We start from the raw sequence: 22,752 nt of genomic DNA, 5'->3' as shown, positions 1-22,752 counted from the left end.
AATGAGGAGGTAAATCCTTCTAGTCAAGTGAAACCGCCAAACCCCAGGAAACGACCGGGAGCGCATACCACGCTGTCGTGTCCAGAGGGCCGTGTTTGTGAGCGTAGTGAGAGTAGTGTATCAATAGATCGATGCACTTGTGTTATTTGAGTTATGTTTTTGCCTAGTTTTACTTGTTTTTATTGGTCCTAGTGGTGTAAATTTGTGTCTGCAACATAAACTGATCATGTTTACATCGAATCCAAGTTCCATTTCTCCTGTTTGATGTGAACCAAGCCACAGGCCATCCTGCATTGTGTTTGGCTTGGGAATCTTCGCCCGCGACGCCATGACAGGTAACCTGTTCGTTATTTCTTGGCTTGTATAGACCTTAATTTGTCCTTGTAGGCGCTCTAAACAGACTTATTTGTTTCGCGGTGCTTCTAGTGGGTTAAGGTTAGTGCTTTGGACCAGTTCGCTGCAGAGGTGAACGCCGGAGGGGAGCGCGGAGGTTGGGGGCGTGCGTACTGTCACCTCGGAGGCCACCAACGCCATCCACCCGTCCGCCCGCCCTCGCCTCGCCTCGCCGCGCGTCTCCTCTCCCTTCTCGCCAGCTTTCTGTCAAAATAACCCCCACCGCACCCCGCCGCTTGTCCTCCCGTGCATTTATTCACAGTTTACAAACTGAAGATGGTTACTTGATCACCGATTTCCGTAAATTCGGTGCTACCGCTGCTTCTAATATCCGGGGGCGCCTCAGTTCGTCCGACCCTTCTATTTTAGTTGGCAGGTGCGAGACGAGAGACGAGATGTATCCGAGTTCCCCATATCCGACTTTAGCCCCATGAAAGAGCTGCTAGCTGCTTTATGTTTTAGCTTTATGTGTGCGTGATCTGCTTTTAAATCCCAAAACAATTTATGTTAATTCCTTTTCACCATACTCTGACACTGCCATGGCTACTAGGTACTTAATGGCTTTCTCTTCAGGATGTTAGGAACCGACTCTACCGATGGTGGAGGTTATGCCTCATTTTAATGATATTTGCTATGTATTAAGTCCTCTGTTTTTGTTAATTTACTTTTAAAAAAATATGCCTCTAAGACACTTTAGCGACTATAGAACAGAAAGTATTGATTTTTTGAAGTAGTTATGGGCAACAAAATTTAAATTCACTTTTAATCAGTTTTCCATTGAAAACAATGTGTGGTTGCCTTAAAACATACCCAATTACTCTTAGTCTCTAAAATTTGACATTTAAAGTAACTTTTAACAAGTAATATTATCTATATCTTCTATTACACATGCCTTCCCTTAACCAAAGTTATAAGTATTAGATCAGTTAAAACTTGTAAGCTGTCAAACAAAACCTTTAAAAGGTGCTTTGTAGCTTATGGTCTTCATTATTTGTTACAGGAATGTGGAAGAAGTTGGAAAACATTTTAGATCGGTGATATTAATTAAAATATTCGATATGTTCTTGGTCAACATCTAACAAGATGAACACAGAGCATCATGCTGTGGTTCCAACCACATCAGCGCCCACCTCAGAGGTCTCATATAATTTATCTATATTGTAATTTGACTTATCCTCCCACCCCTCATCCTTATCATGGCCTTGATTAGTGGTTCCACTTTAGTCGAAAGTTCTTCCTTTTTTGAGGTGGTGTGGGGATTGTTTTCATATTAAATTAGAACTTCTTTTATTTCTTATTTTATTTTTTTGCTTTTTTTTTATTGTCCTTAAATCTGCAGATCATTTCCACCACATAACCCTATATGCATACACCTGCAGAAAAGCCTTTCTTTCATGGAGAGCTCCTATGTGTTGTCTGCTGCTGAATTTTGTTTGAACTTATTGCTTCTAATCTTATCTTGCTTATGTCCCATTGTCCTTTCTTTCTGTTATAGTCTTATTTTTTGCGTCAAAATGTCCAATTTAGATTATTTTTTCATTTGACCACTAACATTTTTATTGTCTTTATTAACCTCTTTAATATTCTGTATTTTTTTCCCCCCTGTAGTTTTAGATGTTTCTTCTAAGATGAATTTAGGGTCCAACATCTGATATATGTATGTGCTGTTTGTCTCTACAGGATGGCACCGCACGGCAGTCTGGAGGTCCAACAGACCTGCGCATGGGTCCCATTGCTAAGTACTGGGTGCTTACAAACCTATTCCCTGGACAAATCCCACAGGTGGGTTGAGCATATCTTATCTGATCATATTTAAAAAAATAAAAGTGTTTTTAGTCAACATTTTCAAATTCAGAGTTATGCTGTCAACTAACTTAAATCTTTGAGAGTAATATCTTTATTTACAACTACCACTCAGTTGGAGGGATTTAGTTGTTCATCTATCTATCTATTAGTGTAACTTATATTTGAGTGACGGCACTAACTGATGTGTTCTCTGGTTCCGCGTGCATACAGATCTCTTGAGTGAGGCTGGCTCTCCACAGTGAGTTTGTTCTCTATACCTTGTTTTGGTCTGGTTCTGCTTTCTCACTCTGTTGTTTTTCCTCCTTTTGTTGTTCTGTAGTCTTTTTTTATGTTCTCTTTTTTTTTTTTTTTTTTTTTTTTTTAAATTATTGTAGCCAACACTGTACTTGGTTATTGAAAGATAGATACAACATTATCAGTTCGGGTGATGGGAACTGACTGGTCAATTTGAGTACATTAGTTTAGTTTGATCTTTTTTTCTTGAATGTATCTGAAACATGCTATTTCTTGTCAATAGTATTTTGTTAGCATCTTTTCTTTGTTGCACTGTGTTCTAATCATGGTTTAATGTTTCATGGGGTTTCATTTTGCCCACTATCTCTACACACAAAAACCTTACTTGTTTTAAGTAGAGAATTTCATGAGTCATTCTTGTTATCAATTCCACTGATATGCAAGGGGCTTATCTATCTCAATTCAAAAAACCTAATAATTGAATATACTCGTTTTAGTTACATGCATGCTTAGATGTTTCATGAATTGCACTCTTCTCTCTTAAATTGTACAAAATAATGTGTTTCTCGTAGTTATTGCTTCACCCTTACTTAGATAGTGGTAAAATATTTTCTTCTATCACAATAATTATGTAGAACTTTATATTATGTTTTCTTTGTTACTTTTGTTTAAACAAAGTCAAACTCCTGTTTTTTTCTTGTTGTGCAGTTACCTGGTGGTGTCCCTGCGATTTCGACAGCTTCTGGGGGAGTACCGACACTAAGCCAACCTCAACAGTTGAGCTTAGGTGCTACGACACTACCTCAGCAGCAGTCCCAGTCGCATCAAGCTCCCACTCAACTGACAATACCTGTTCCCCTTGACGCAAGCAAAGACAAGCGGGGAACTGGAGCGAGAGGGTTGCCAAGCCACGCTGCGCATCAAGTAAGTTTGATAGTCATTGTTCTCTAAATTGATCCTAAAAATTAGGTTGCTTTTGCCTCTAAAACGCCTATACTCTATCGTATTTGCTGCTTACAGCTTTTGGTGCGTAACGCTATGGCCACAACTGACACAACAACAAGCATGCATCCAGTTCAACAAGCTGTAGCTCAGCAACAAGCCGCTCAACAAGCTGCTGCTCAAGCTGTTCAGGCTGCTCAGGCTGCTCAAGTTGTTCAGTCCACTTCAGACGTAAGGGTGAATACCCTTTTTTTCCCTGCTTTGTTTTGCATTTTTGCGTTTCTTTAGTTCAGCAGAATTCTTATATGGGTATGTTTTTTCTTTTAATTTGCTAGGTTGGCACACAAATGGATCAACCTCCGCATTCCGTGCACCCAGCTGCACATCCCGCAGCTCATGTCACAGTGCATGCTGCCCATGCTGCACATGGGTCGGGCCATCCCACAGCCCACCCTGTTGCAGTAGTTCATGTTGCAGCTGGTGCTCAGGCAGTGAGTGCTGCAGACATTAAACATGAAGCCAGTAAGGCTGGTGCTAGTGGTCATAAGGACCAAAGATTAATTATGTCGGGGTTGGTATCATATTCACTATTTGTTGTATGTTATTAACACCACATACTTAAGTCTAATTTGTCCACAATTTTTTTTTCTTAGCTTCCCTATGCAAGAAATAAAAGGACACATGATGGACCTTAGAACTGTAGATGGAAGCATTCTCAAAATAACTACCCCCAATGGAGAGCAAGAACTTGCTAAAACATTGGGTGTAGAAATGGTTCAAAATATGTATAAAGTCAATGTTGAAGATATTAATCAGCTCTTAGCCTATCATGAAGTGTTTGGTAAACTTCAAAATGAAATGGTAACAGCTGGGCAACCTACCAATTCTACCACTGTCACTACTACTACCTCACAACCACAACCACCTGCAGCAGCTGCTATAACTGCAGCACGGCACGCCGAGCCAGGTACTGACTACATTGAGCTCTTTCTGTTCTATTTTATCATTTTTTCTTCAGATTTATTTCATGTAAGATTTATTATATCTTTACAGCTGTATTGCAAAATGGTGTAATGGTCAAAACATTAAATGAAGCTGGGGAAGGTGTATCTGGGTCAACCTCCCCTTCAGCACTTGCCTCAGCTGTCACTCATGCTTGTGATGTTTGTGGCAAAATGTTTCCTTTCCGCTATCAACTAATTGTCCATCGCCGTTACCATACAGAACGTAAACCATTCACTTGCCAGGTAAATGCAACTTTGATTCTATCTAATTCAATTATTGTTTGTGTTTTTTATTTAGTTTTGATTCTCATCTGTGAATTCTTTTATTTATTTTGTAGGTATGTGGCAAGGCATTCTCATGTGCTGCAGAGCTGACCAGGCATGGAAAATGTCATCTAGGAGGAAGCATGTATACATGTTCCGTGTGTTTCCATGTGTTTGCTAATGCACCATCATTAGAACGGCACATGAAGAGACATTCTACAGAAAAACCTTATGCGTGCCCTGTGTGTGGCAAGTCATTTGCCCGGAAGGAGCATCTAGACAATCACACCAGATGTCACACAGGTATGTGAATCTAATCGACTATCTTAAATTGGATACTATCATATTATACTCCAGTTTTTATTAAATTGTAATTCTAACATTAAAATACAAATTCTATATTTTAGGAGAGACTCCATATCGCTGTCAATACTGTGCAAAATCATTTACTAGAAAAGAACATATGGTTAACCATGTGCGCAAGCACACTGGGGAAACTCCACACCGCTGTGATATTTGCAAGAAATCTTTCACAAGGAAGGAGCACTTCATGAACCATGTCATGTGGCACACTGGTGAAACTCCTCATTCATGTCAGGTACTATCTTTTTCTCTCTTTCCATTTGTCCACATTTCAACAATGTTTTTAAAACTTTGTTTTACAAAAATAACAAATTTCCATGTGACGATTTGAAGAGAACCTTAATAAACAATTAGTAGTTTGTGATCACTTTCTAGTGCTATAATATTACAATAATTCTAATATCAATTACATCCAATTACTCATTGGATTACATACTCAATTTCATATCTTCTTTTGACTTTTTGATTTTCTTAATGCTGATGGGTTTGAGACGCTCAGCCCAACTACTTGAGCATTTAATATGCCTTGTCAAACAGTAAAGTGATTGTATTGACTTGATCTCAAATTATTCCAACATGGGCTGTCTTTCGTGGGCTTGGTTATGAGACAGGTGCAGTTCCGTTTTGAACTCCTATTATAAAGAATGTATTTGTGTTGGCTATTGACTTTGGACACTCCACAGAACTAAATTCAAACTAATTTTAATGGATTTGGAACTCATTGAAACCTGTTAAGCTCTTGACAACTGAAGTATTCTCTCTCTGTCTGGCTTTTGAAGTTTGGGAAACTAGTTAAGAGCACGGGAAATCAAAGAATTGTGTGCATTAAATTAGAGATCCCTTCCAACTTAAATTGGTCTTGAAGCACCTCAAAGGGACTATCCATGTAAACTTTGATATTCAATCCAATCTAGTTCAGTTTAGTTATCTAAAATTCAGTGGGTATCCTGGAATGGTGCTTTATCAAAACTTCTGCTCTGTCCATATTGTTATACTCTACTGAGTGAGATTCATCTCTTTGGTCCATTAGGTCTGTGGTAAGAAGTTCATTCGGAAAGAGCACCTGAATAATCACATGATCTCGCATACGCATGAGACGCCCTTTCGTTGTGAAATCTGCAACAAACAGTTCTCTCGGAAGGAACACTTCACGAATCACATCATGTGGCATTCTGGTATGTATGATCAGCTCATTATTGTTCGCTTGTTCTTGTTTCTGTCCCGCATGGTGGGTAGGTCTGTGACAAGAAATTCACTCGGAAGGAGCATCTCGTGAACCACATGTGCACTCACACCAATGAGACCCCTTTTCGCTGTGAAACCTGTGGCAAGACTTTTGTAAGAAAAGAACACTTCACGAGCCACATCATGTGGCACACTGGTACGTACGCAACAGTCAGTTGGGTGAAAAGAGTTGAAATTCCCCACCTCAAAAGCTTTGCATGTTTGCTTCAGTGCTTCTTATGTTTCATTCTGGTGCTTGTCTTTGCGCCGAAAGATGCATTCCTATCTTTTCTCTTTGGAAATTCTTGCTGTGGTGTGTCTTAGCCATGAATGTATTTATTATTATGGTTTCTTCTTACCTATATTGACACATCCAAAAGAATTGTAAACTTAAACTCTCAAAGTAATGATTCTTGGTTCATAACGTTTTCTGATATCCTAATTACATTTGTGGCTCAAAGTAGTTGTAGCATGCTAAGTATTTATTTGCAAACACCATCTCCTTGCTGTTCTTTGGTGGTTCTTCAACATAGGTAAGTATACTGGTCCATTAGGAGAGAAAGTCAAATGAGTACCTTTCTCTGAGGACTAGATTTACCCCCTATATATCATGCTCTGGCATCATCAACTTGCGCAAGTATCAGATCTGTATACATCATAAAATAAGATTTGTTATAACTGGCAGTAGGTTGACATCAGAAATTCAGCACATACTAAAGGCGAATCGGCCATTTCTGTCCCCTTGTAGGTGAGACGCCGCATCAATGTGATCTCTGTGGGAAAAAGTTCACCCGTAAGGAACATCTTTTGAACCACGTCCGGCAGCACACAGGTAATGGAACGTCCATTTCTTGAGAAACTTCTTCTAAGGCTTTTGTTTTTTCCAGAAGTTTCACAATAATTTTGACTATTTCAGCCCTTGTGGTTGAATGCTGTCTGTATTTACGGAAATATAGGCTTTAGTCTTGAGTCATAGTTCCCAATACTTCAAAGTTAATATGTAGTTTATCTTTGGATTGGCATAGAAATCAATATCCTTTCTTTCTTCAAATTGCTTCATTTGTAGCCCTGTTTGTATTTCGTGCCTCTTGGTACAGGGGGAGCTAAAATTACATAAACTACGTGGTTTTAAGCGTAGCTTGATTAATCAGAAATGCTCTCAAACAAACTATAACTAGGAAGGAATCCTAGTTTTATTTTCTAACAAGCTATTCCTTCTATATATTGATTTATGCCATATCGGTAGTACTTTTTTGTATATTAGATATTAAAAATCAAGCCTACATTTTGGTAAATCCAGTCAGCTGTGCATAGGTTTTATAGGAAGGAACTCTGAGAAAGTCATTTTGTTAATACATTCAGGTTGCCCACAACCCATTTTGTGGTTTTAAGACACTCTCTCCCTTAAGACCCTTAAGACCTTCAAGCGGGAACATGTGTGTCCTGTATGATTCTGATTTTGATCCCTATCAACTCTTGCATTTTTCTTCACAATTTAGTTGAAAAAAATATCTTTGACATTAAAAAAAAAAAAAATTATCTAAAAGAACAGGACTTGTACAGCCTTAACTTACCTTTGTAATAGAAGTACAGGTACTCATCCTTTTTTTTTTTTTTCACTAACAGCCAAGTAAAGGGGCTTTTTTTGGTCAATTATTTTTAAAAATGTTATCCATTTAAAGTAACTACTTACACTATCTACCTGAAATCAGACTACTACTAACTTAGCATTGCTGTCCCATGTCTACATCAGGAATTTACTTAAAATCCAACCTGCTCACCCCACATTGGTTTGAGTTTTATTAGGCCTACACTTGCTTAACAATGACTTCCTCAGATATACTATTAGTCATGTCATCCATTTTTACATTTACACAATCCCTTGTTCATGTGTACTGCTTCCACTTTACTTTTGTTCTGCTGGGCAAAAGTTTGCATAGGCATTAGAACATGTGGCGTTGGGTGTGTGCACTGTTACCAGAAGGAATGGCACAAAGTGTGAGTTAGCTGTGGGGTGAGCTCAGATTGATAGGTGATTGGCGGCACTGACTTGTGTGTAGGTGAGATGCCGCACCAATGCCAACTCTGTTCCAAGAGGTTCTCTCGAAAGGAGCACCTAATTATCCACACCCGCCTGCACACAGGTAACTTGTTGTGTGCATCATGTAACTTTTTAGCTTTCAGTCACACGTACATGGTCCCTGGAAAAGAACTCACTAAAATTTTAACCATAGCCAAAGCTGTCAAGTCCTAATTTAGAATCATGATTGTGTAGGTGAAACGCCGCACCATTGTGAATACTGCCCCAAGAAATTCTCCCGTAAGGAACACCTATTGATTCACACCCGTCTACACACAGGTAATGCATAATGCAATGCTAAGGCTCTATTGTGTAGACCTTTTGTAGTGGGGAAGTAGTTCTATTGAAGCTGTGTGTTATGTAGTTCATTTTCAAATTGAATTATATACATATATATTTATCAATATATCAATATATGTGGGAAGCTAAGCTAACTACTTAATGGCTATTTCTAATCTGAACTAATGTTCACCTCCTTAGGTGAAACACCGCACCATTGCGAATACTGCCCCAAGAAATTTGCTCGTAAGGAGCATCTTATAATCCATACCAGACATCACACAGGTAAAAACGACACACACAAATTTCCAGGACCAATTTTTTCTTATATAATTTTCTGATTAATTCCAAAATTAGTTGTTATTTAAAATGTAAGGGAGAGATGTGGATTTTGTTATCTTATGGCATCACACATAGTGTGGCCGTTTTATCTAATGCCCCTCCATGGTGCCCCTTAGGTGAAACTCCACACCATTGCGAATACTGCCCCAAGAAATTCGCTCGTAAGGAACACCTTGTGATCCACACACGGATGCACACAGGTAAATATAGCAAGACAAATATTTAAGTTAACATTTCTTAAGATGCAATTCATCTTGTATTGCATCTTTTAATATTAAAAGATTAGTTTCACATAATGTTACTGGTGACTTTAATCAGAATTTAGTTTTCTGATGGTTCCTAAATTTAACAAATGGTGGCATGCGTAGGTGAAATGCCGTACCACTGTGAATACTGTCCCAAGAAATTTGCTCGTAAGGAGCATCAAATTATCCACACGCGTCTTCACACAGGTAACCACACTAAGATGTGCCGTTCTTTCTGGTTCTCTTGAGCTTTGTAAGGCCTTTTGGGCCATATGCTGTGCTTTTCCTATGAATGCGCATTAACGGTATTGAAATATAATGCTAACTTTGGCCATCTTTAATATTCCAAAACTGGTATTAAAGTGTATTAAGTGGCGTGCATTGAAGGGAGATTTGACCTACCTCATTAAAATTAGGTCAAAATTTGAGGGCAGGTAGTAACACTGAGCATGATGCCTTGTAGGTGAAATGCCGCACCAGTGTGAATACTGTCCCAAGAAATTCTCTCGTAAGGAACACCTTGTTATTCACACCCGTCTGCACACAGGTAAATTTCAATGCCGTCTTTAAAGCAAGTTGAGCGTGCCAGAATCATTACTAGGTTAAGCATTGTCCCTTTTTAAGTTTTTCTGGGTTTAAAACTAGTTTTAGCTGTGTGTTGTGGCCCTCAGCTCTCTTAGACTCAAAATGTGGCTATCAGCCATTTCTATAACCTGAAATAACGGCTGTAATATTTTAGGTGAGATGCCTCATCAGTGCGAATATTGCCCCAAGAAATTTTCTCGTAAGGAACACCTCATTATCCACACGCGTCAACACACAGGTAAATGCTGGGTGCCTCTTACTGATTTGTGGTCTGTGTCGAGATATTTATTGTTATATGAACCATTAGTCATCACTTAGTTAGGCCACAGAATGTGGTTAAAAGACTCGCCAGTCGTCCTGACAAGGCCCCTATTAGAGCTGACATGGCGTGGTACACTTTATAGGTGAAACGCCGCATCAGTGTGAGTACTGTCCCAAGAAATTCTCTCGTAAGGACCATCTTACTATCCACACCCGACTTCATACAGGTAAACATAGCAAATGAGCCCAGCCACACACTATGCTACCTGCTTGTTTAACACAAGAGGGATTGGGACTCTTTCAAGTGGCTTTCCTTAGCTTTCTTTTGTATGTCCATATCTCTGAAAGAGGTGGATGTGCAGAAATGCTTTCAATCTCATTCAGCTGTCCCATCAGGTCATAACCTGAAATTTGGCAGCATAGTCATTTTTTCTGGGCAAACGTTAATTTTGCTTAGTCCCTCTGGTGGACAACTTCCAAAATAAATTAAGTTATTGAGACTTAAATCTTGTAATTAAATTTACCAGACTGCTCTGTCTTTTCAAAATATTTATTGAATAAATTACTATTTTTGATTAACTTCAAAATTAAAATGGCCTCTTGGAGCTCAAATGCTTCTATGCATGATGCCAATAAAGTCACGTCATTTGCTCTAAACCAAAATCTTAACTGGTACTGCAGCATTTTTGCCATTTAGGGCAATAGTGCTAATCACGTGCTTTCTGGCATGCTCAACGCTTGGCCGGCTTTGCAAGTCTGTGTCTGCCCGCTTTTCTGTCCCGAGAGGTGGGGAGGGTGTGGTTAGTGATGAGAAGAGATCCTTACGATTGACCAATCTTAAAAATTCGTTTGTGTGTGTCAGGTGAAACCCCCCATCGGTGTGAATTCTGCTCAAAAGCCTTCACACGTAAAGAACACCTGTTGAACCACGTTCGTCAGCACACTGGCGAGTCACCACATCGCTGTGGATATTGCTCCAAATCTTTCACTCGGAAAGAACACCTGATCAACCATGTGCGTCAACACACAGGTGAAACTCCATTCCGGTGCCAGTACTGCCCCAAGGCCTTCACACGGAAGGATCATCTGGTCAACCACGTCCGCCAGCACACCGGAGAGACGCCGCACAAGTGCCAGTAAGTCATCAACTCAACTTTTTCACCTAGATAATAAACATACGGGGGATATAGCTGTCGACAGTGAACCATATTTTATACTGAATAGAAGGCAATTGAAGTACCTAAAAGTCCTTATTCAGTTCTAGAGTATTGATTCATATTTATTAACAAAGTGATGGGTGAATTCAAACTAACCACAGTACACTGTAATAACAATTTTCTCTCCAGTGAGAAAAAATATGAGATTAGTGTCAACAATTTTTTTTACAAGAGCTGTTCCCACTTTGTTAGATTTGCAACACTAGGTACCTTTGGATAGACACTCAAACCACCAGTATCCATTGGAAATATCTTCAATGGACTTTGCAATTTTTTTATGCTTCCTTTCATACTGAGAGCAAAGACCTTAAAAAAAAGACTTTGTGGTACTAACCTTTCTGTGTACTTGCGATACGCTAAAATGGGTGTAGCCATTACCCTTGTATGGTAATTCATTTTCTATCCATTGACTTTACGGAATTTGACTGGGAGAACATGTTGGTTTTTTTGCGTAGCATAGTACTGCTGTGATGTGTGGATAAAAAACCGGGTATGGGCTTGGACTTTCAAGAAAGCATTTTTATTTGCCTTTTGTAGTTAAAGCTGTTGAAGGGTCAAAATTTGTGCACTTGAATTTCGTGTTTAGCCTTATTTTCTTGTTCTATATTTGACAATGAAATGTAGGTGTGAGATTATTTTAACTGTGTGGTGTGGTTTGAGTGTTTGAAGTTTTTACTGTGGCAGTGGTGCATGGGCCGAGACTAGCTTTCCACTTGTAGATTTAAAGGGATCCTCACTTATCCCATCAATTGTGTTTGGGGGTGAAAGATGAGGGCCAATTATTCAAAAAGTCGCGAATGGATTCCTCTCTTGAAAAAATGAAACGGGGGTTAGTTGTATGGTCGTTTTGAAGTCCTGCTGGTGAGAGCCTAGCTGTTTGGTGAGGGATGGCCAGGGATTCTTGGCATGTTGGCGGGTTAACGAGGCTTTCCTCTGAACGCTAGGGAGCCTGGGTGCAGCAAGTCGTTCTCCCGGAAGGAGCACCTGGTGATTCACATCCGGTCGCACACGGGAGAGACGCCGTACCGCTGTCAATACTGCCCCAAGGCGTTTGCGCGCAAGGACCATCTGACGAACCACATTCGTCAGCATACGGGCGAGACTCCTCACAAGTGCCAGTAAGCATGTTGCATCGCTGCCACTAGACTCGGCCTCCCTCTCCGCGCTCCCTTGCTTATTGTACTCTCAAGTTTTTGGACCTCTATTCGAACCTCGATAGATAGAGTGGGGTCAATACCTAAGCAAGCGATCAAATTCAAGTTATTTTTGCTCTTGCCTAAAGGATTTTTGTATGGCATTTTACTTGGTTGTGCTAGTGTTTGCATATTTTCTCTGTTTTTGTGAAATAGAGAAGAGACTGCACTTCTCTAGGATAAAGTTGATTCTTCTTTTCTTTAAAATGTTAATTTAGTAGCCTCTTACAGCTTAAAGCACATGTCTCCTCTAACTTTTGGCTCCCCAAGCCAACACCTGCTCAAAAGCTTTTTCAAAAGGCAGGAGTTTTGTGCCAACATCTGTTTAGATATATGTTTAGACCAGTTTTTTTTTATGTTGCTATGAGTTTATGACTTGTTTCTGCTATCACAAAAACTGAGAGAGAGCACATAAATGACCAGAATTAAACCCTGCATGACACTAAACCACACAACTGTGGCTAATTTTCTCTACTGAGGAATGCTAAGAAAGGATAAATTAACTACATGTTAATCTGCACTGATATGCATGTGAAGTTTTTGTTTGTAGTTGCCTTCCTCAATGTTGGGCAGGCTGAAGAAGTAGGTCAAGTTGCCATGCCATATCTACTTATTTAAATGGTGTATGGTTCTCAAATGTTAGGTTTTTCGCCTCTTTTCAAGTAAACTTAGTAACGTGGTAAAGAAAGTATTTTAAGCATTGTTAGTTGTGTAATAATAAACAATCATCTCCTAGTAAACACTACTTCATAAAGAGGCACACGTCTCTGTTAAAATTTGATATGCTAAATTTTCTAAGTACAAGTATGTTTTAGCTCCACTGTGCACAGGTGGAGTGGGGTGGGCACCTCTTCTTCTGGGTTTGCCTTATTGGTGGCTCTATTAATCCTTGTGGCAACTTGTAGACCAATGCTGAAGAGTGATTCAGTCTTAACCAACTCTCTCAATTGTACACCTTTTCCTTTTTTTTCCTTCCATAAATACATTTAAGATATAAAAATTACATATAATTAAGAAAAAAGGAAATTATAGTATGTTGCCCTTAATGAGATGTGCATTTAACATGTGTCTTGGCAAAACCATCTCTTCCATTAAGGTCTCAAGGGAGGAGGTGTGGACAGCTCCTTAACTGCTAGTTCCCTTCTCTTCAATCCTTTAAGCTTCTTGCTGTTTAGTAAACCCCCTCCCCCTTTTGTGGTAATAGCCATTATAAGTCATGAATAATGAAAGGAAACTGTGCAACTTCTCATTGTGCATGAGCCTGATAGCATGATCTTCAACATGTTCTAGCTATTCTACTTTTTCATCCAGGCCTGCTTTATTTTACTTACTCATTTTATATTCACTTGTGATTTTACTAATTAGTTTAACATTAACTTACATGTTCATCAAACATGTTCATCAACTGATATATTTATGGTTTATTAGTAATTCAAGGGATGAATGTACTTCCACAAAGTTAAGCTGTCTGCATCTTTTCTCTTGGTATTTTTATCATTCACTCTGGCAAGTAAGCTTATGAAACTAATAAAAGAGCATTACATCAAAAATGCGACTTAACTGTAAGTATTATTAAGTGTGCATTGGGAAAACCTCTTTAAAACCGTGGAAAAAATTCACATGTCTTGAACGATATCATGTGTGCTCCATGTCGTACCATGTAATTGGTGTGCGGTTTTAATGAGGTTTCCTTGTGCAATGTTAGGGAGCACCCGTGCAGCTACTGCCCGAAAGTATTCTCGAGAAAAGAGCACCTGGTGATTCACGTGAGGAAGCATACGGGTGAGACCCCGTACCGCTGTCAGTACTGTCCCAAGGCGTTTGCCAGGAAAGACCATCTTGTCATTCATGTGCGCCAGCACACTGGGGAAACTCCACACAAGTGCAAGTAAGTGCCTGGCTGCCCCATGCATCCTGCACGTCCTGCCCTACTCCCACCTGCACCAACAAAATGACCTGAGGACCTCTCCTTATTTTATACTATAGAGGCAGATTTTTTGGTTCAGCTGAGCTATTTTAGTTTTGCTGGTTTCCTATTTTTTGGAATCTGTAGCGCTTTTAGGTATGTCATCAGTACAACAATGAATCTCCATTTATTTCTAATACCATTTGGTGTGATGCATATCTTTTGTTTGAATTAACAATCAGTACAGTAATTCCATTATGTGCTTACGAATTTAAATTTGTGCTGTACCAGATAACCTCTTAAAGTTACCTGCATCTGCCAAACCTGGTATAATTTTCCTTTGTCTTCTGCTATGCTTTTGCTAGGTACCTTTTCTGTCAAATGTTGGTAGAAAAACTGTCCTCCAGATCAGGCAGCTCTGAAAAGGAGACATTTTATTTCATAGTGCTTGTTTAAAAAAAAAAATTTAATGTGCCTGAATTTGCTGATTTTTACAAACACTTCAGATGAAGTTGAATCCTCTTATCTCAAGACATTATTATTACTTTTTTATTAGAGTGTAGTTTCTAACGTTACCATTAATATTTAGATATGATAAAAATCACAACCCTTACAAGGAACAGGTGCTTTTCATGGTCTTGGCCGTGGATAGGTTTTACAAATTGGAAATTTAAGCTTGAGCTGTCACAAATTTGTGACTGAGTGGTTACATTATATATACTGCATGTTAGGAGTCAGGTTGAAGAAAGTATTTTGTCTTGTGAGGTGTGACAAACGCTTTATTTCATGTAATATCCTTACAGTATTGTTATAATACTTATTTTTTCTTCGTGGGGGGTTGGGCGAATTTACCTGTGTTTTGTGTAATATTGTCCTACAGTAATAGTACTATTATTGTATTGTTTTGTTGTATGCTGTAGGGAAACTCGCATATTTCTACTGTATTCCGAACTGATTGAGAAAATGCCTCTTGTCCCGGCCGGTGGGTCAGTCCTATATAGTGAGAGAGCAGCTCACAGACTTATTTGGAGGTTGCACTTGGCCGCGCTGTCGCGCCTGCGCCCATTTCGACCAATAAATGTCATAGTTTGAATCTGGTTTGTTAAGTTCTATCTTGGACGAATGAGGATTCGTCCAAGGTTGTATGACGACTAGGCCCTCCGGCCGAAAAGGGGCAGGTCTTTTCTAACGCATTTTGGAGTAAAGTATTTATGGCATGATAGCAATATCAACATAATTTCCGCTACATTTTTTTAATTTTTTGCTTTACTAGCTGTTTATATAATTTAGTAAACTACTAGATAGCCCCTTCATCCATTTTTTTTTCTTTAGTTGGTTATAGAAAAGTTCAAGTTTTATATCTCATCTAAACTGCTATCATGATAATTTAGCTAAAAGTCTACTGCTCAAATCATGTTTACCTCTAAAGCACTAAAATTGCAGTTTGCTTCAGGCATGAATCTATCACTAAGTATAGTTGAATCACAAAGTTTTCTTTGATGTTTGATTCGTGTTCTTGTGTCAAGATTGGGATGAGTGTGAAATGGGCTAAGTTACTTGAATGAATGTGTGTGGTTTATGTTTAATGTTCTTAATCTATTTGAGTACAGAAATTGGTAAATTAATCATGTAGGCCTGGATATGGTAACAGTTTTTATCAATATTTATTGTTTGGCTTACATTGCAATGCAGATCTTCGTAAAACATTGATGTGTCATGGTTTATCGTTGAGTCTGTAGCTCTCAGGAAGGAAAGGAAATGCTAAGTTGCACATGAACAGCTCATGGAGGTGTTTATCTGACACTTTTCCCTCTACTGTATTTAAAATTGTTTTCTTGTGGGTTCCCCATCACTTTACAGCATATGTAGAAAAAACAGAACAAAAATAACTATTCTCAAAATATTTACTTGTGTGAGAACATTTAGGTATGATCTTAAAAGAACACATGTAGCTTTAAAACATGTTTGAAGGTTTACTTCAGTTGACATAGTAATCAAAAATTTAAACCAATGTTTCTGGTTCACTGCTGATGTTGAACTATAAGTTACTCATCTTTTGAGGACTTGGAATGGTCTATTCTTGCCTGAAGCGAACTAGTTATTTCAGTGTGAGGAATTTATCTTCGCCTATTAATTTCTATCTATGCTATTTGCAGGTATTGCACTAAGGCATTTACAAGAAAAGAACACCTAAATAATCATGTCCGACAACACACTGGTGAGTCTCCGCACCGCTGTCAGTTTTGCTCCAAGTCGTTCACTCGCAAGGAGCACCTGACTAACCACGTGCGGATCCACACAGGCGAATCTCCCCATCGATGTGAGTTCTGCGCCAAGACCTTCACAAGAAAGGAGCATTTGACGAACCATCTACGGCAGCATACAGGAGAGACTCCTCATTGCTGCCACGTCTGCTCCAAACCCTTCACTCGTAAAGAGCATCTCATCAATCATATGCGTTGCCACACAGGGGAGCGGCCTTTCGTCTGTGGAGAATGTGGGAAGTCGTTCCCTCTCAAGGGAAATCTTCTTTTCCATCAACGTTCACACAACAAAGGAACAACGGCTGACAGACCCTTCCGGTATGTTGAATTTTTATCAGCTATATTGTTATGTATCTCATTTCGTTAAATAATATCGCTAATCCTTTTTTTTTCTCTTTTTGTCTACAGGCCGCCTGGATTCCCACCACCGGAGCCCTTGTGGCGGGCACCAGGGTTAGTAGCTGGGGTTCGTCCAGATGGTGTAGAGGGTGAACAGTCTGAGCAATCTCAGCAACCAGGACAATCTCAGGCCCATCCAGCACAATCTCAGTCTCAAGCACAGACTCAAGCACAACCACAGCCACAGGCTCTGTCACAACCACAGCCTGCGCAATCCCAAGCCCCAACTGCCCATGATTAGTAAATTTTAAAAATGACACGATGGTTGATATCCCATCAGTCCTTGAACATTACCTCCTGTTGACTTTTTAAAAGTAATTTGTAAATACGTACACTGATATTTGGCCAGGATTTTTGAACCTATGGGGGCCTCTTATATTAAAATTTTGCATAAGGAATTTATGCAGTTAGTTATGGATGGAATAGGTAGCTTGGTAGTGGCCAGGCACCATCAGCCCGGCGTGTGATCTCATGATGAAATCCTCCCCCTGCTGGACATGCTTGCCATACCTTTTATGTATATTTTTGTACAGTATGTACAGAATTTCACAGTTATTTGTTTCCTTCAAAAAGATTTATTGTGCAATTTATAGTTTGTTTTGAGTTACAATCATATTTTACGAACCTTTTAATATAGGAACATGTTAAGAGCAATGTTATTATTGGTCCTCATTAAATTTGTGTAAGGTTTGGTTTAGTTTTGTGGCTCTGTCAGTCATCTGTCCAGCATGTCGTTAGGCTTCTAGTCAAAGCACTCCTAACCAAACATCACACGACATGGGCCTGTGGATGTGTGGCTGTCTGATGCCTACATATGCTGGGGGATGGGATCCATCACTTATTTAGCATAAATGCCTTGTTTCTCATTGGAATGTATGGTGAATAAAAATGTGTGTGTGTGCTGAAGGCATGTTGACTGTTGTGTGAGAGATTCAAGTTGGTGTCACGCTCTCTTCCAGTTTGTGTATATATTCTAAATGTGGTTGTATTTAATATTTATCTAAGTATTGCAAAGTATTTACTGCAATTTGTGTGAGATCAAGCATTCACTCAACAGTGGAGTGTACTGAACTGTTGCATCGAACCTGTGACACATTTACATTTTTACACTTCTATTAAATGAATTAAAGCTGTTTTGAATCTCCTTGCCGAGATCTAGGAGGAACTAGGCAAAATGTAACATAGACTAGGCTAGGTTAAGTTGAATTGCAGACATGAAACACATTGGAAGCAAGCAAATCAGTGAGGCAGGTCCTCAAACTGAGCATTTAGAACAAACTGTAATTTCATTCTATCTACTCACTGTCTTATGTAGAGAAGGATGGGCACCTTACATGTACCTTAGATTGCAGATGAACATGTACTTTGACTTACATTTACTGTCGATTGAATTTCGTTTTTGTTTTTTAAAAACAATGAATACTTTTTATACTGTCACTGTTATGATCTGTTCTTGCTTTCGGTCATTAACTTCCCGCCATGTCATTTCAAAAATGTCCAAATGTCTTGTTTTGTTTGTTTTTGTTTTACTTTACATAGGAGTTGTGTGTATTGTCTCAAGTGTCAACCCCATCAATGTTAATAGAACCATGCTTGTAAACTTCATTCACATAAGTAAATAAATAAACCATTCAATCAATGAAATCAATACAACCTTATCTTGGAATCGTACTGCTTTTATTCTATTTTACCATATTTTATTACTTTGTACAATTCATTGTTTTATGACATTGTTTCAGTGCCTGTTTGGTTTGTAGAAAATTGTCAGATGTTCTTAAGGCTGGATGAACAGACTGTAAAGGAGGGTATGCCTTCCATATAATTATGTTGATTGTTATGTTCAATTACTCGTACCATAATTACATTTCATTTTGATTGCCTTGTGTTACCATTGATCATATTGTTTATCATTCATCTCTCCTATGTTTGTTTTTTTTGTAATTTGATGGATGAAATTATTGTTTTTTGTGTGTCTGTGAGAATGAATGCAAGTGTGTACATAGATCAAGTGCCATGTAAATATGAGTCGGGGCAAAAATAATTGTACAATTCAGTGTAAGCTCAGACTCTCCCGTTCCGTTTTAATCATTATTGATATTGTTTATAAATATAATAGCCTAAAATGCTGTAGTTAAATAAGGTGGTGGTCTAGCTGATTTGTACTTCCTCTGTCATCTTGTCTTGCTGAGTAGGGGAGAAACTAATTTTTTTGTATTCTTCATCATTAGGTACTGTAGAGTAGACTATTCATCCCTTTTATGTCATGTATGTGAAAAATGGAGATCACGTAAAGAAGATGTTTGTGCCTCAGATATTGACTGATTATATACATATTTGTGCGTGTGGATACAGCAGTATCCATGTGTATATGTATTTAAATTTATACATATGCATACTTGTATGTGCACTGATAACTTAATTTTACAGTCATTGACACATTTTGCATGAATCTCTGCAATTTTTTCACAAACTACGATAAGGAGAAGTGATGATACAAAGGATTGTAAACATATGTTTTGAAAAGAAATATTGACTTAAATTAAAACCACTAAAACTGAAATGAAGACAGTCAAATTTATTTTCCTTGAATCCACTGATGTTTTGTTTTAATGGTATTGGTAAGTTGCCTGGGTTGAACAAAGCTCACGAAATTTGGTCTAAATGAAAGTCAAACATCTTCTGAAAAAATATTTTATTTACACGTAGAAGTTCTGGTGAGAACATCTAATAAATTAGAAGAATAAAATTGCAGGTTAATTATCTTAAGGCACATAAGCATCAAATCAACCTAACTGTTCAGTTTACTTTGTTAGTTTCTGATATAAATAAGACAGAAACAATATTGATGAGCAGTGCCTACATCACAGACATTTTTACACAGATATATACAAATTGAAGTTTATACAAATATATGGATAGTGTTTAATACTATTTTACAATTGCAATGATAATGAATTTATCTTTGCTTCTCCCACATTTCCCAATATTCTGCTGACTGCATTTCACTTAGCCGAGATACAGTTCTATCAAAAGCAAACATTTCTTCGTAACCAGTAAATATATTTGCAGAAGCATTTTCCTACAAGAAAAAGGAAGTGGCATGTATATTAATCTATTGAAGATTTTTATAAAATTACTGTGATTTATATAACTACATACCGATCCCTTAGATATTCCCAAATCGTCCATTAGCATTCGGGAAGAGTCATCAATGTCACTTGGTTCATCATCAGCCACAAACATGGATTTCAATGGAGCATCAGCACTAACAACAATCCGCACCTTAATGGAAAAACGAGACAAATTGATACTTTACATTTAACACATTAAACATCCACAGGTATTTTTTGAACTTTTTACTCACTCTTTGGTCGTAAAGAGTATCAATTAGCATAATAAATCGTCTTGCTTCAGATTTTTTTTTCAAGTTCAATTGGGGTACATCTCGAATAAAAATAGTGTGGAATGCTTGCGAGAGTTGAAGATAGTCACTTGCACCAAGAGGCTGAAATGAAGCACAATAAATACCAATAATTTTACATGTTCATTCAAAACTGTATTATACATTGAACTAAATTTTAAGTCCCTTACCCTTTCACATAGCTCAGAGAATGTGCAGTCCAAAACCTGGCCGCAGGTTTTGTTAAACTGCACATTGCGTCCCATAATATTTAGAGTTCGAGGGCGAATAATGTCATTTTCCATGGAGCACAGGTACTTGAAGATTTTGTCCATTTCAACATTTGCGTTAACTTCAGTTTTGCTAAAAAAATAGTTAAAGAACATTTTTAAGACAATTTTTTTATAACATTTAGACTGACAGCATATAGTATGTTAACCACTAATCTTACTTACACAAAGAAATTCTTTTCTTTGCCTGGAGTAGACCTTTGTCGATAATCAATGCCTGATGTTAGACTTAGAACATTGCAATGGTCTTTCAAAACTTGGATAAATGGAACAAAATTAGAGCGCTGCAAACCATTCTTGTACAAGTCGTCAGGAGCTCTATTGCTTGTGGCTACTACAACTACTCCGTTATCGAACAGTTCAGTAAATAGTCGTTTCAAAATCATTGCATCTCCTATGTCGGTTACCTTAGGGTATCAATGTTAACACTGAGTTATGTAAAAGCATATGAAAGATTTTGAAAATAAAAGTAAGAGTGTAAACTTACTTGAAATTCATCAAAGCAAATCAGCCATGATTGGTTAGAGATAGATCTGGCTACAGGTCGGATGGGATCAAATGGTTGTGGTTTTGTACTTGAATGATCCCGCACAACGTGTTTCTTCACTTCATGAATACGGGCATGGACATCTTGCATAAAAGCATTAAAATGTACTCTGCGCTTTCCATCAATCTAAAATATTGAAAAAACATTTCATATTTTAAGAGAGAATAATGGAAACAAGTATCCAATAGATCTACACAGCAGAAGTGTTCAAAAGTCTGATCTGGTCTTACCTGGCAACAACTATAAAATACATCCATGAGCATTGTTTTACCACCTCCAACTGCTCCATACAAGTAGAGTCCTTTGGGAGCTGTCACTTTTTTCTCTTTACCAAACCATCTGTCAAAGACTGAAGATTCTGCAGGTTGGTATGACTTTATGTCATTGTACACTTTCTCTAAGCTTTGCATGACGAGTGACTGGTGTTCATCTTGCATTAATTCACCTCGCATGACCTAGAAAAATAAAGATCAGTAAAAAAAAAAAACAATGCCAACCAGTAACAAAGAGTAAAAAAAAATGAAGCTGAGAGATTTTATAGGTAGTGTGTATAAAAACACACCTACTGTTAATGCTTAGATCATAGATTTGAATCATACCTTTTCATGAAGTGATTCCATAGGTGTGAGGTTAGGGAGAATATCGTTATCTTCTTCTCTTTTTAATATCTGTTGCTGATGATAGTATGAACAGATTCTAGTATAGGAAAGCTTACTAGAATTGAGTAGAAACCGACTTAAGCCCTTAAGGCCACGGCTTTGAATGTGAATCGCCATGGCTTGTCACCCAGCAATCTTCAAGTCTTGTCGAAGTCGGCTTGATTTCAAAGCCTAGAAAAATTGAAAAAATTACTTCAGGAAAATTAATAGGTCAAAAAAGAGAATGAAGCTGACCCGGCCAAAGCCAGGAAAGAAGTAGCACAGTTCCATTTCACCTCACATCTGCTGAACCGAACAACCCCAACAACTAGCAGAAGACTGGGTAGTAGCAGACGACACCGGTGCAAAACGCTCAGTTTTCAAGAATAAGGGTAGTTTACGTCATGACACGGCAAAGAGACTGAACTGACGCCTGGGATTAAGCCTTCAACTGATTTTAAAACGCATTGCAGTGGTACAACATTCAATAAACTCGTTGAAAAATCCTACAGATATGAGTAACCTTCAAGTCCTATTTGGGGCGAGCGGGGCGAGGCCTTCCATGTTGACGCTGCCCCTGAACGTCATATGTTTCCTACAACACTCACGCGCGCGTTACAAACGAAAGCGCGGGTCGCAAATAGCTTGACCAGCTGCTTTTACTCAGTCGGGTCTCGATCTCCTTACCTCCTGCTTTGACTTGGGCGAGGGAAGTCCCTATGTGCCCGCGCCTTGTGGTGCTCGCTGCGTATCGGCTCGGCACAGCCTCTGGTCTCGGTGGTCCTCGGCCGTCTGACGGTCCCCGCGGCCCGCGGGCCAAGCTGCCCGGCTACCCCCCCCAGGCTGGCAGCATGGAGAACCTTCCGCCGCCGCCCG

General features: G+C 38.7%; 2 protein-coding genes across 52 annotated transcripts; one reads left to right on the top strand and one right to left on the bottom strand.

Moving 5' to 3' along the window:
- Positions 1-19,565, top strand: LOC113208940 (zinc finger protein 84). Of its 50 annotated transcripts, XM_052271552.1 has the most exons (27): positions 4-335; positions 1,394-1,530; positions 2,074-2,175; positions 3,142-3,357; positions 3,454-3,612; positions 3,711-3,946; positions 4,029-4,342; positions 4,429-4,622; positions 4,718-4,946; positions 5,051-5,241; positions 6,037-6,181; positions 6,979-7,062; positions 8,291-8,374; positions 8,506-8,589; positions 8,791-8,874; positions 9,048-9,131; positions 9,300-9,383; positions 9,640-9,723; positions 9,916-9,999; positions 10,166-10,249; positions 10,885-11,158; positions 12,184-12,357; positions 14,138-14,320; positions 16,495-16,556; positions 16,641-16,658; positions 16,809-16,920; positions 17,011-19,565. In XM_052271552.1, the coding sequence occupies exons 2-27, from the start codon at positions 1,477-1,479 to the stop codon at positions 17,240-17,242; spliced, it is 3,651 nt and encodes a 1,216-aa protein (XP_052127512.1). In that variant the 5' UTR covers positions 4-335; positions 1,394-1,476; the 3' UTR covers positions 17,243-19,565. The 50 variants fall into 50 exon arrangements, with proteins under 50 accessions (XP_026281997.1, XP_052127512.1, XP_026281989.1 ...); XM_052271546.1 differs by having other exon boundaries at positions 5-335; positions 10,885-10,968; positions 11,053-11,158; positions 16,495-16,920; XM_026426211.2 differs by having other exon boundaries at positions 5-335; positions 16,495-16,658.
- Positions 19,566-19,676: 111 nt separating this feature from the next.
- Positions 19,677-22,710, bottom strand: LOC113208942 (putative ATPase N2B). Of its 2 annotated transcripts, none has more exons than XM_026426232.2 (9): positions 22,564-22,710; positions 21,838-22,068; positions 21,469-21,693; positions 21,179-21,364; positions 20,857-21,098; positions 20,593-20,764; positions 20,366-20,506; positions 20,161-20,283; positions 19,677-20,080 (listed from the first exon to the last, which is right to left on the bottom strand). In XM_026426232.2, exons 2-9 carry the CDS (start codon positions 22,012-22,014, stop codon positions 19,958-19,960), a joined length of 1,389 nt encoding a protein of 462 aa, XP_026282017.1. In that variant the 5' UTR covers positions 22,015-22,068; positions 22,564-22,710; the 3' UTR covers positions 19,677-19,957. The 2 variants fall into 2 exon arrangements, with proteins under 2 accessions (XP_026282017.1, XP_026282016.1); XM_026426231.2 differs by lacking the exon at positions 22,564-22,710 and adding an exon at positions 22,173-22,327.
- Positions 22,711-22,752: the final 42 nt, after the last annotated feature.

The sequence above is a fragment of the Frankliniella occidentalis genome, unplaced genomic scaffold (assembly GCF_000697945.3).
Source record: "Frankliniella occidentalis isolate FOCC.00 unplaced genomic scaffold, Focc_3.1 Scaffold166, whole genome shotgun sequence".
Classification (NCBI taxonomy): domain Eukaryota; kingdom Metazoa; phylum Arthropoda; class Insecta; order Thysanoptera; family Thripidae; genus Frankliniella; species Frankliniella occidentalis.
The sequence above is the reverse complement of the archived record's forward strand: the minus strand, read 5'-3'. Positions and strand labels throughout refer to the sequence as shown.

What these genes read in the sequence shown, in the direction of transcription:
- LOC113208942 (XM_026426232.2), bottom strand. Translation starts at nt 22,014, where the DNA reads ATGGCGATTCACATTCAAAGCCGTGGCCTTAAGGGCTTAAGTCGGTTT. An exon ending in TGGAATCACTTCATGAAAAG is followed by an intron (nt 21,694 to 21,837) that starts GTATGATTCAAA and finishes TTATTTTTCTAG; the next exon opens with GTCATGCGAGGTGAATTAAT. An exon ending in ATACTCTTTACGACCAAAGA is followed by an intron (nt 20,284 to 20,365) that starts GTGAGTAAAAAG and finishes TTTTCCATTAAG; the next exon opens with GTGCGGATTGTTGTTAGTGC.
- LOC113208940 (XM_026426204.2), top strand. Translation starts at nt 1,477, where the DNA reads ATGAACACAGAGCATCATGCTGTGGTTCCAACCACATCAGCGCCCACC. An exon ending in GTAAACCATTCACTTGCCAG is followed by an intron (nt 4,623 to 4,717) that starts GTAAATGCAACT and finishes TTTATTTTGTAG; the next exon opens with GTATGTGGCAAGGCATTCTC. An exon ending in AAACTCCTCATTCATGTCAG is followed by an intron (nt 5,242 to 6,242) that starts GTACTATCTTTT and finishes CATGGTGGGTAG; the next exon opens with GTCTGTGACAAGAAATTCAC.